General features: G+C 34.6%; 1 protein-coding gene across 1 annotated transcript in view; it reads left to right on the top strand.

Moving 5' to 3' along the window:
- PPP1R3A (protein phosphatase 1 regulatory subunit 3A) overlaps window positions 1-9,885 on the top strand; it is a 66,448-nt gene extending 56,563 nt beyond the window's left edge. Inside the window, exons 2-5 of the mRNA XM_029285032.1 lie at window positions 3,175-3,233; window positions 3,328-3,458; window positions 7,106-7,562; window positions 9,043-9,885. Of these exons, the coding sequence (XP_029140865.1) occupies window positions 3,175-3,233; window positions 3,328-3,458; window positions 7,106-7,562; window positions 9,043-9,836 (1,441 nt within the window). The 3' untranslated portion in view covers window positions 9,837-9,885. The remainder of the gene's footprint in view (window positions 1-3,174; window positions 3,234-3,327; window positions 3,459-7,105; window positions 7,563-9,042) is intronic.
- Window positions 9,886-11,804: the final 1,919 nt, after the last annotated feature.

Raw genomic sequence — 11,804 nt, 5'->3', positions numbered from 1 at the left:
CCCCTCGGCTTATACTCGAGTCACCAATTTTTCCCAGTTCTTTGCCGAAAAATAGGTCCCTCGGCTTATAGTCGGGTCGACTTATACTCGAGTATATACGGTATGTGAAACAAAGACATTTTGAATTTGCAAATAAACCAGGGAGATGGTTGGCATATAAATTAAGGAACGAAAGGGAAAAGTGTATGAGTGAGAAAATTTGTGAAGGGGATAAGGTAATAACTGATAATGAACTTGTTAAAAAGACTTTCCATAATTTTTATTCTAACTTGTATAAAAAACAGGAGTTAGATAGGTCTAAAATAGATTAATATCTTTTAAGACAAAGGTTATCTAAGTTATCACACTCCCAGAGGCAACTTGTGAATGACCTAATAAGTCTTCGAAATATCAGAAGCTATTAAAAAATGAAACAGGTAAAGCTCCAGGACCAGATGGCCTTACAAGTCTATACTATAAGTCAGGCATGTCAAATTCGCGACGTCAAGTGACGTCGCGCGACGTATCGCGACTTTTTCCCCATTGCCGGCAATGGGGTGGGCGCAGTTTCGTTGTGATCCATTTGGCCCATAGGCCAGCAGTTTGACATGCCTGCTATAAGTGCTTCGAGGAGAAATTTCTACAGCCACTAAAAGACATAATGAATGATATACTTCAGGAGGGAAGGATACCCCAAACATGGAAAGAAGCCAATATTGTGTTATTACTGAAGGAGGATCAAGATCCTACAAAGACAAAGATTTATAGACCAATTTCACTACTGAACAATGACTATAAACTCTTTGCTGCAATTTTGGCAGAAAGACTATAAAGAAGATTTTACATGAAGATTTTTCATGAAGACCAATTTGGCTTTCTGCCAAAGACAGTTAAGGGATAATGTGAGGACTGTTCTGAATACCACTGAATACTTACAATACCACAATGAGAAACAGCTTTAATATTCCTAGATGCAGAGAAGGCCTTTGACAATTTAAATTCGGCTTTCATGTTTAAAGTTCTGGAAGAAGTGGACTTTGGAGAGAGCTTAATTCAAGTAGTTAAAACTATTTACACGTCGCAGCAAGCAAAAATTGTTATTAATGGTGATTTAACTGATCCATGCGACATTCAAAAGGGTATGAGACAAGGATGCCTCTTGTCTCCCTTGTTGTTTATTCTGGTGTTGGAAGTTTTGAATAGAGACATTAGACAAGATCAGAGAATAATGGGTATAAATATCAAGAAAGTTTACAAATTGAGGGCATTTGCTGATGACTTGGTTATATTCCTACAGGACCCCAAAAATAAGATAGAATATATGTTGAGAAAATTAAATGAGTTTGGGGTTCTAGCAGGTTTTAAAATAAATAAACAGAAAACAACAATGTTGATCAAGAATATGTCCTCCCAGGATGGTGATATATTGAACAAAAGGTCTGGTTTCAAGGTTGAGAAAAAGGTGAGATATTTGGGGGTTATGCTAACAAATACAAACACAAAATTGTTTCAAAATAATTATGTACCTCTTTGGAATGATATAAAAAAGGATTTACAGAGATAGGACAAATTACATTTACCATTACTGGGCAGAATTTCAGTAATTAAAATGAATGCTTTACCAAAGATGCTATTTCTGTTCCAGACAATACCAATACTTGCAACGGACATTCCATTTAAACAGTGGCAGAGGGATATCTCTAAATTCATATGTCAAGGAAAGAAACCAACAATCAAATATACGTTTTTGCAAGATGCCAAGGAAAGAGGGGGTCTGGGTTTACCAGATTTGAAATTGTATTTTGATGCATGCTGTTTGGTTTGGTTAAAAGAGTGGGTGAACCTTCAGAATAAGAGGCTGCTCGGTTTGGAAGGCCATGATTTAAGATTTGGATGGCATGAGTATTTATGGTACGATAAAGTTAAAGTAAATGTTGATTTTAATAATCACTTTATTAGACATGCCATATTAAGAGTTTGGAATAAATATAAAACAAGGTTTTTTATGAAATTGCCCCTATGGGTGTCCCCCTCCCCAAGAAGCTTTTTTTAGTAAAGAAATGGTGAAACTGGACTGGTGGACATATGATAAAATAGTATCTTTCAATTCTGGAGACCCCATCCTCAAGTCTAGGGAAGAATTAGAATTAGAAGGTTACCCTTGTCACTGGTTTACATATCAACAAATGAAGGAAAGATTTAAATTAGACAGAAAAGGCTATGGTTTTGAGTTCGTTAAAAATGAATTGGAAATCCTACTATGTGGTAATGATGATCATATAATTGCCAAGGTCTATAAAATGTTATTAAAAGTGAACTTGGAAAATGAACATGTATGATTCAGTGGGCAAGGAATTTTGGATATAATGTGATGATTGAACAATGGGAGAATATGTGGATAAAAAGTTTTAAAATTCACATTGAATTATAACCTAAAAGAAAATTTCTATAAAATGATGTATTGCTGGTATTTAACACCAGATAAGTTATCTAGAATGTATAAAGGTATTTCAAATAAATGTTGGAAATGTAAATGTAAAGAAGGGACTTTTTATCATTTATGGTGGACATGTGATAAGGCAAAGAAATATTGGAGTAGGATTCATATATTAATGGAAAAAATTCTTAAAGTAAACATGAAGATTAAACCAGAAACTTTCCTTCTGGGCCTAATAGAAAGAGAACTGGAAAAAAACATTGGAATTCTTATTTTATATATGGTGACGGCAGCAAGACTGTTCTATGCACAAAAGTGGAAGGATGCATCAATTCCTACCATGGACGAATGGTTATAAAAACTGATGGAAGAGATGGCCAAATTGACTGTGCTGATTAAAGAAAAAAACACAAGTACTCTTGTTTTTACTTGGAAACTGCTTCTGGACTTTGTGCTTGAAGTGAAAAAAAATGATATCATGATTTTGGGTTTTATCAATTAGACTGATTTGCCACACAAAATAGCGAGCACCCAGTTTCTTGTGATCCTTTCAGTCCAGATTAGATTTATGGAAGGAGATGGAAAGATTAGGTTACTGTCATTATTTGCCTACGGTGACATTAGATTATCACACATGAAGCCAGATGAGAAGACTATTATTTAAAATTAAATTTATGCAAAATACTACATTAATTAGCTTAAAAATCCAGAAAAAGATTTTAATAACTATCACTTTGGTTTTTTTTCTCATTTAATAGTAAAGAGGAAACATTGACAACGGCTGATAAAGACATTTGGATTAATCCCAGAATCTCAGGTAGAAAGTCTCAATCAATTCAGCCTTCTGTAGTTTGTGTTATAATTTTTGTAAAGCATCTAGGTGAATATTATTCAATAATTCATTTTTTTAGATTCAGACATCCCTCAAATCATTTATTCACATGTGGATAATGAAAATAAACACAGAAAAGAAAATGAAGAAGAAAAAAATGATGACTGTAATGAAGATGACAAAGAAAATGAGAAAGAATTGGAGTTGCTGGTAAGCTTTCAGAATCTTTTACAGCAGCATTCCCCAACCTTTCTGGGTTGGCAGCCCAGCATGGGAGGGGAGGGGGAAGGGATAGTTTTGTGTGATGGGCAGGCTCATGCGAGTGGAGCTACAAGCGCTAGTGCCCGCCGCTCATGTGAGTGGGGCTGTGTGTGGCATGTGCATGGCAGACCACTACTCCTGTGGCCCAGTTGCGAATAGGCCATGGCCCGGTAATGGGCCGCTACTAATGATGGGATTCAGCCAAACCAGTAGCTAAATTTTGTTGAGTTCGGAGAACTGGCTGAATGCACACTGCTTTCAGAAGTCTGTTCTAGGCCTGGGAGGCTGGAGGAGGCCTCCCAGGCCTAGAATGGCCCACTGGAAGTGCAGGGATGCCACTTCCGAAAGAACATTCTAGGCCTTGGAAGCCTGGAGGAGGCTTCCTAGGCCTAGAATGGCCCGCTGGAAGTGCGGGGATGCCACTTCCGGAAGTCCTTTCTAAGTCTCGGAGGCCCAGGCCTGCATCCACGCAGAGAACCAGTTGTTCAGGGATTTGAAACTCACCACTGGCTGCTGCTGACAGGTTGGGAGCCCCTATTTTACAGAACAATCTCAAGAAAGAAACTGCTATGACTTTAAGGTATTCTAAAACCTTTTCAGCTGCATATCAAAATGCTGGATGTAGAATCAAACAACATTCTCTGTTCTTTTATTTTCTAAAATAAACAAATATTTCTTTCTGTTACAAACAATGAACATTTATTTAGACCAACCAAAATTTTGATAAAACTTTTCCAGGGGAGACACGAGAAAGCTAGTGGAATTTTCTTCAATTGAATAAAAAAGAATTCTTCAGATTATTATTCTCTCTCCTTCTGCCCCATCTCTGGCCTCTTATTGACTAACCTGTGGACATTTTTCTGTGGACATTTTTAAGTTGGACATAACTTCTTATTGAGTTTTAGAAGTATAAAATTCAAAAACCAGCAATAAAAAATCAGCAGGGATTTGATATTGGATATAGCTGACAGACTATTATGTCTATCATCTCAAACTATATACCCTGGTGTGTTTCCTCAGCAACCAAAGGATTGCAGTCTTCTTACTGAGGAAGGTTGAGGAATGGTAGCTCATAGTGCATGAACTGCATACAGGCTTGACATTTGTTTGGAAAAAAATAATATCACTGATTTTTTTATAAGTTTTCAATCATTTTTCTTCAAAAAAAAACAACAACTGAAAATTGTTCAGATTTAACATATCAAGAATGCTGTCACTAATCTCCATATCTCCAAATTCAACCCTCATTCTTAGAAATCATGGCCCTGTCTACATTGATGACAGATTACTGTGTTGACTACATGGTATTCAACCATCCAAAATAATTTTAAAAAAGAACAAAACTTTGTTCACTTCTGTTAGACAATATTATTATATATTGCACAACAGGAAGGTTTTTCTCTACTTCAACAGTGGTGATACATATACTACATAATTTGCCAATGCTATGTTACTAACAGAGTATGATTAAAGGATGTAGGATGTTTTGAAACAGTTTGTTTTGTTATCTTTCATTTAACAACTTATTTCTCTTTTTTATCATAGGATATAAGGAATAATTTGAAAACAATAGAATAATAATAACTTAAATTCTTATTTTTCTGATTTCTATTATTGCATTTTTTTCTTTTTTTTCTAGTTCTACTTATAGTTCTACTTATAACTAATGGCTACTCAGTAGTGATTGTTTGTAAGCTCATGAAAGAGCAAAAGCAATGATGTTGCGAGTGAATCTTTTTAGCATTTGATAATTGCATAAAATACATTTTAATGTGGCACCAGATGTATAGATTGATTTTAAAAAATTGCTCCTTGTCCAGAATTGATTTTGAAAAGAATAATAGCAGGGAAAGTCATGTTATTGTTTTTAAACTCAAAAATTGCACCTGACCACAGATACCACCTTCCAGATGTAAAACACATATTCCTAATATTGACTAAATCACATTGATTTTATAAAAAAATATATGCATATTAAACATTATTTTTAACCTCAATGCCACTTATATTGCACAAATGTTATTCAGCGGGTTAACCTGCATTTTATGAGAAGAAAAATAGCATAGCTATACATATACAACTAAATAAGCAGGAAATATAATGCTATTTGTGAGTGAAAACATAAAATCTGAAATACACAAAAGGACACGCTAAACATTAGAACCACATAGCCATTTTGGGTAGAGAGTAAGACAATTCTTCAGACAAAAGCCCAAAGCTATCTTAGCTCTAACTTTAGGAGAGTTCAAAGTTGTCATTCAGAATGGAGCTTTTATTGCCAGAATAATCAGCACTGAAATATTATTATTTTTTATAAAAGTCACAGCATTTCCCAATACAAGACTTAAGTATATAGATTTTTAAAAAATCTATATACCTGGTCAAAGCTCAACCCATTCATTTTATGTGCTGCATAATGAATTAAACAATAGAGGTCTATAATAAATGGAAATACGACCAAATCTTTGAGACCCATAGGCAATGGCTCACATGACAGCTCGGCAGTTGACAAGTAACATCAGCCTTATGTGAAAAGGGGAAATTGTAAGATTTGCATATAATTATTGAAATCATGCAAATGTCAGTTATAAGGAGGGAGATGGGGTGGGGTGGGGTGGGGTGGGAAGAAACAGGCATCTCACTATTAAATCCTGACAGTTGGCATCACTGAAAAGCTCAGATACATTTGAGGACTAGTTGGCAGAGGGTCATTAAAATAGAATTTGCAAAAACATTAGTCCCTTCACTTTTCTTTGACTGACGTTTTACTATTAATAGTTTGCAGAGGCTTTGCACAAAACATATTAATAAGAGAAAATGTAATAGGGTATCTGCAGCAAGTGTAACTGTAATAAGGGGGTATCCAAGTTGCTACCTTCTAATTGATTGGTATAGAACCATCCATCTATGCATTTGAAAGCAAGAGAAGAATGCCATAAGGAGCAAATGCTGTTGAATAATATAATTTAATATTGGGGTGATACTGAAGAAATTTCTTTGTGGCTTTTCCTAATTTTTAGTTTCTGCAGTTTCTAAAACATTCCTGTCTGAGGGGTCCTGGGAGAAATGAAACAAACATAATCCTTATAGTATTTGTCAATGTGCAAATGTGTTTTATTTTACTGGACAATACTGTACATTCTTAGCTTTGATGTTTTGTGTCACTGCACTCACTTTAAAATAAAACATGCCTAGAATGGAATGTGCTCTCTGAATGAATTAGCTTGCCTTGTACAGAATTTTCTCTTCAGGATTCATTTCTATGAAACATACTTGAAACTTACTGAGCTCATGAATAAACAGGCAAAGATGGGGAGAGATATAAAGAAGAAAAATGGAATTTTATTTTTTGCCTCTTATGTTTGTTTGTTGCCCTTTGGGTCTGTGTGTGCATGCACATGTGCTTAAAATGCAATATTCATTTTGTAACCAGCTTGGAAGCTTGCTTTCTGAAACTAGGTTTTATTGGAAAAAAGATCTTTCTTGAATTGAACCCCTTTTCACGCGTGTGTGTATGTGTATATGCATGTGGGCATATAGTTTATTTACACACACATTCACACATATTTTCACTCTTTTTTATTCTATTGTTTCAGCTAAGTCAGCACTTCACTAGAAGCAGAAGTTCTATGAATGAAAGGAGTTCCTATGCAACTGAGCCAATTAGATTTCCAAATGAACCACAACAACTGGGGGACAAACTAGAGTCTGGCTTGATTAGACAACCTCTGACTAAAAGCTCTTCAACAGAACATGCTTTACAAGACAAAGAACTGCAGAATAATAAAACATGTTCCATTGGAAATGATAGGCAGTTATTATTCCCAGAAAAATGCAGTGAGGACTCACTAAACAAAACTGTAGAGTCCTTAGAGAGTTTGAATCCAAAAGAAACCTATGTCTCACCAGAATATTGGTCTGAATTCAAGAAAAACCAGACTGCCTATATTGCAGACATTGTCTCAAGCACTTGTGGAATGGATCAAGCAGATGTTCCAAGTGATGAATTTAATAATGTCCAAGGAATTAAAACAATAGAGACATTATTCATAGGTGAGGATGATTATAACTTTAAAAAATCAAGGGAGACAAATTCCTTAGAAGATGATGAAGCAGGGAAGTTAAAAGAAAATGCATTGAAAAGAAAGGATAATAATATCAAGGCAGTTCAGAAACAACTTAAGCAGGAAATAGCTTTCCAAATTCCAGAGTTAAATTCAAAAAACCTCATCAGACATGAACCCCAAAGAGAAAAAATTGAAAGCAAAAACCAATTATGTGTAAACAGAGGTTTAAATAGTGATGTCACAGCTAATGCTGATGTCACAGAAAATTATTTGGTAAGGTCTCATTCAGAAGACATTGTAGAAGAAAAATATAACTCTGAGTATAATGTTGATAAGGAGAAAGAAATCATGCTGAGAATTTTAGAGAACTCTCCAGAAAAACAAATCTGTCTTATCAACAAATATGGAAAACCTGTCTCGTGTGACAATTATGAAATCAACAGGCTAGCTAAGTCACCTCAAAGGGAAGAAGTAATGACTTCCAGTGTCCCAGATGAAATAAAAGAAGAGCAAATGCCAAAATCAATAGGGTTTCCATATCTAAGTGACAGTGGAAACTCAGATAAAAATAAACCGGAAAGCATTATAGAGGAGTCAAATCATGACTCAAAAAGAGAAAGTTCATAATACTCTTTGGGAAAGTCAGTCCCATGTTGTACCACCAATTGATAAAAATATCTTTATGAAATCTATATTAATAAGCACAAAGGAAATGTCTGATAGCAGAAACAACTTAGAAAAAAGGAAGTACAGCCAGAATGATGATCCTGCCAACAGAAATATTTCCGAGATAGAACGCTGCCAAAGTGAACCTGACATGGTTATTCTCAAAGATCAGAATACCTGGGACAGATCGATCATTCAAAGGTGGAGTGGTTCAGAAATTCAGTTGGTAGAAAGGCAAAGTGAAGCCAATAAAAGAGTGCAGATGAAGGAACTAACAGGAGTTGAAGCCATGGGGGGTATTAATGATAATACAAGATGTTTGAAAGTAAGTCCCACAGATGAACTGTTTACTTGCCAAGGCACACTAAGATATGAAGATACTTCAGTCACTAAGCATGATAGTACAGGAGAAGCAAAAGCAGTTACAGCTGCTTATATAATTAAAATGACATCAGAAAATATTTCTGAAAAAATGTCTGCTGGTGAAAAAGCAGTAATTGTTAAGCTACCCCAAGAGACGGCACTAAGTGACAGGCCCACAGAGAAAAAGGAAATGGTATTTGATATACATGAAGGAAGAAATGATGGGTCACATTATCCTCTTTGTCAATGCAATAGAGAGGGTGTATTATGTGACACCAAATTTGGAATATCTGCTTCAGGTATTAATAATGTGCCCACACATGAAACAGTACATATGGAAATGATTTCAATACATGAAACAAATGAAATGCTTGCCAAAGCAGAACATAATTCTGTAAATAATTCACCATCCACTGAAATATTTTTTCCTTTTTCAGCAGAAGGAAAAATTGTTTCTGAACAAGGTGTGCATTGTGAAGTACCATTGAAACATTCAGAACATTCTTCGCAAGGCTTACACAAAAATGAAGCTGAAGAAGGAAACACCTGGAGTTCATTTTCTTACATAGGTCCCACAACTGAACCAAAAATATGCAGTTTGGATAAAAAATTGGTGGGAAGCTGTTATGAAAACTCCTCAGTGATATCTCCCAAAGGATTTGTAGGGTCTCATACTGCTAAAGTAGAAGAGATGTTGCCTCCACCCACAGATGCTTCAACTGAAATTGCAGCTCGTTCTGGATATAACTTCAACCCAAAAGGTGAAATAACTCATGTTATTCTAAATATCACTAAACCCCAAGAATTTCCTCCTAGTGAGAATAGAGAAGGAAACATAGGTCACTTTTCCCATCAAACAGAGTTCAGTCCAGAAAAACAAATAAGGCCTACTATTTTAATAAGGGAACCGATTGAAGAAAGAAAAGAAACAAGCTTAGATTCAAAAGGTTTAATACCTGAAAAGAAAATGAATATTGTCAGATATGATAAGCAGGCTTTTTTTGATCATACAGGAATTTCTGGCCAGCAAAATGAAGCTTATAATTCACCTGCTGAGTATCTTGTGTTAAAGCATATTGCTTACAAGATACTTTATTTCCTTTTGTTCATTGTATTTTGTGTAACATTGTATCATTATGATTTAATTGTCTGCTTTGCACTCTACTTATTTTCATTGTACTGGCTATATTGTGATGGTAGGAGAAACAAAAACTCCATCAAAAAGGAATAGTATGAATATTCCACATTGTATTTAGAATTTATTATCTGAATGTCTATGGAGATTCTCAGTAATCCAGGTCATGGTTGTCTCAAAGGTGCTTTTTTCACGAGGCAACTGGACTTTCGTGTTTTTCTTCAATGACATTTTGCTTCTCAAAGAAAAACAAGAAAGTCCAGTTACCTTGTGAAAAAAGCATCTTTGGGACAAATTATTATCTGCATGTCCCAAAGAGTAACAATGTCTATTCTTAAAACCAAAATAAGATTCCTTTCCTCTTTTCAAATATTGCTTAAAAAGAATGCACATGGAATGCATATGTAATGTATATGCAGCCATTCTATACAGGACCATTCTGTTTGGAACATTAAGTATCTATATGAATCAAGAGTTTCAACTTATATTAAATCTAGCTGCTCTTTCTTAACCCATTATGAAGGTGTGAAGCTTCAGTCTGTTTGGATTTGATCATATTTATTTATTTTGTAGTATAGTCTCATTTTCTGTGAATTTAAAAAAATATAACTACATTTAATAATATAAATTAAACACTTTATTTTTAAAAAAGAAGGAACATGGCAACTGGGCCTGTTAATACAAGAGTTTCCTTTGCTAAACAGTTGGCAATTGACATCACAATGGAAGGATGAGAAGAAGCACTCCCCCTTACTCTTCAGCATAAGTGGCCTAAGAATGTTGCACCCTATTTCTTTATATGAACTATGCACTTGTGTGCCTCCCATTTTTTTCTATTCTGCCATTTGAAGATATTCAATTTTTAAGACGTAGTAACCTAAATCTAAGCTCTCCTTCCTACAGTATTTAAACTCTGTTATTTGATCATATTCTTAATATATTAATACTAATCATGGGCACAATACACTGAAATTTTGATTTATGCATGAATCAGTACAATCGGTGAGAACTATAAATCACAAGGAATGTACTTCACTTGCTAAATCTATTAAATCTTATTGTCCATCTTCCGCAATCTGGCTCCTTACAGATACACTGGATTTACAAATTCTTAGCTAATATGACCAAAGGTTGGCTAGAAATTCTACAAAGTACCAAGTTGGGAAATGCTGATCTACTGCTCTAATTTGTGGGTGAGTGGGAGAACTCTGATACAGATTTCATGATCTGCTTTTTTTCCAAGGTAATGAGCTATATAATGAATAACATTAATATCAGCACTCTGTCAGCTGTAGAATGCAAAGTAATTGTAATGTATATGTAAAAAAATATAAAATTAACCAAGAAAACCAGGCTCCCATTCTTATCACAGAATTAATAGAGACTGATACACACTAAAGGATACAAACTGGAGCCTTGCTGTTTTCATTTGTTTGTATTTTTGTAAATGAAGACTGTGTGATTTTCTCTCCCCCCCCCCTGCATTATTCCAGTTAGTTGTTTTGAATCATATTATTTAGATTATGTTACATAGAAAAAGCAAGCCCAATGAAATTTAATAATACCAATAAAGTTTGAATGTTTTGGTTGCATTTGAATATTTCAAATTCCCAAATAAAAATAATGAAATACTGTATAACAATTGTGCTATATCCTATACAGCTATGGAAGATTAATTTTGATCAATATTGACAGTTTGGACCTCCCAGCTGGTAACTAATAAAGAATTTTCATAGCACTCATTCACTTTTTTAAAATTAATTTTTAATTATCTAGTTATCTTGATTCTTTGAAGACATAAAGTAATGGAATGTAAGGAAAATAATATTGTGACCTTTCCTCTCTACAATCTATAAACTACAACATCTTTAGTACAGCATTTCTAACCTAGTAGTTAAGTTCCTGTTTGTACAAGCTTATCTCCTATTAAAGATGCAGTTTTATGTCATCTGGAGGAAAATGTCCTAAATGCAAACAATTTAGAGTCAAATCATTATTTTAGCTTATTCTTATAGATTTGTGTAGAAATGTTTAACTAGAAGACATTGTGCAAAATGTATAGTG

This window comes from Protobothrops mucrosquamatus, unplaced genomic scaffold, assembly GCF_001527695.2.
Source record: "Protobothrops mucrosquamatus isolate PMUCROS unplaced genomic scaffold, P.Mucros_1.0 scaffold1213, whole genome shotgun sequence".
Taxonomy (NCBI): Eukaryota; Metazoa; Chordata; class Lepidosauria; order Squamata; family Viperidae; genus Protobothrops; species Protobothrops mucrosquamatus.
The sequence above is the reverse complement of the archived record's forward strand: the minus strand, read 5'-3'. Positions and strand labels throughout refer to the sequence as shown.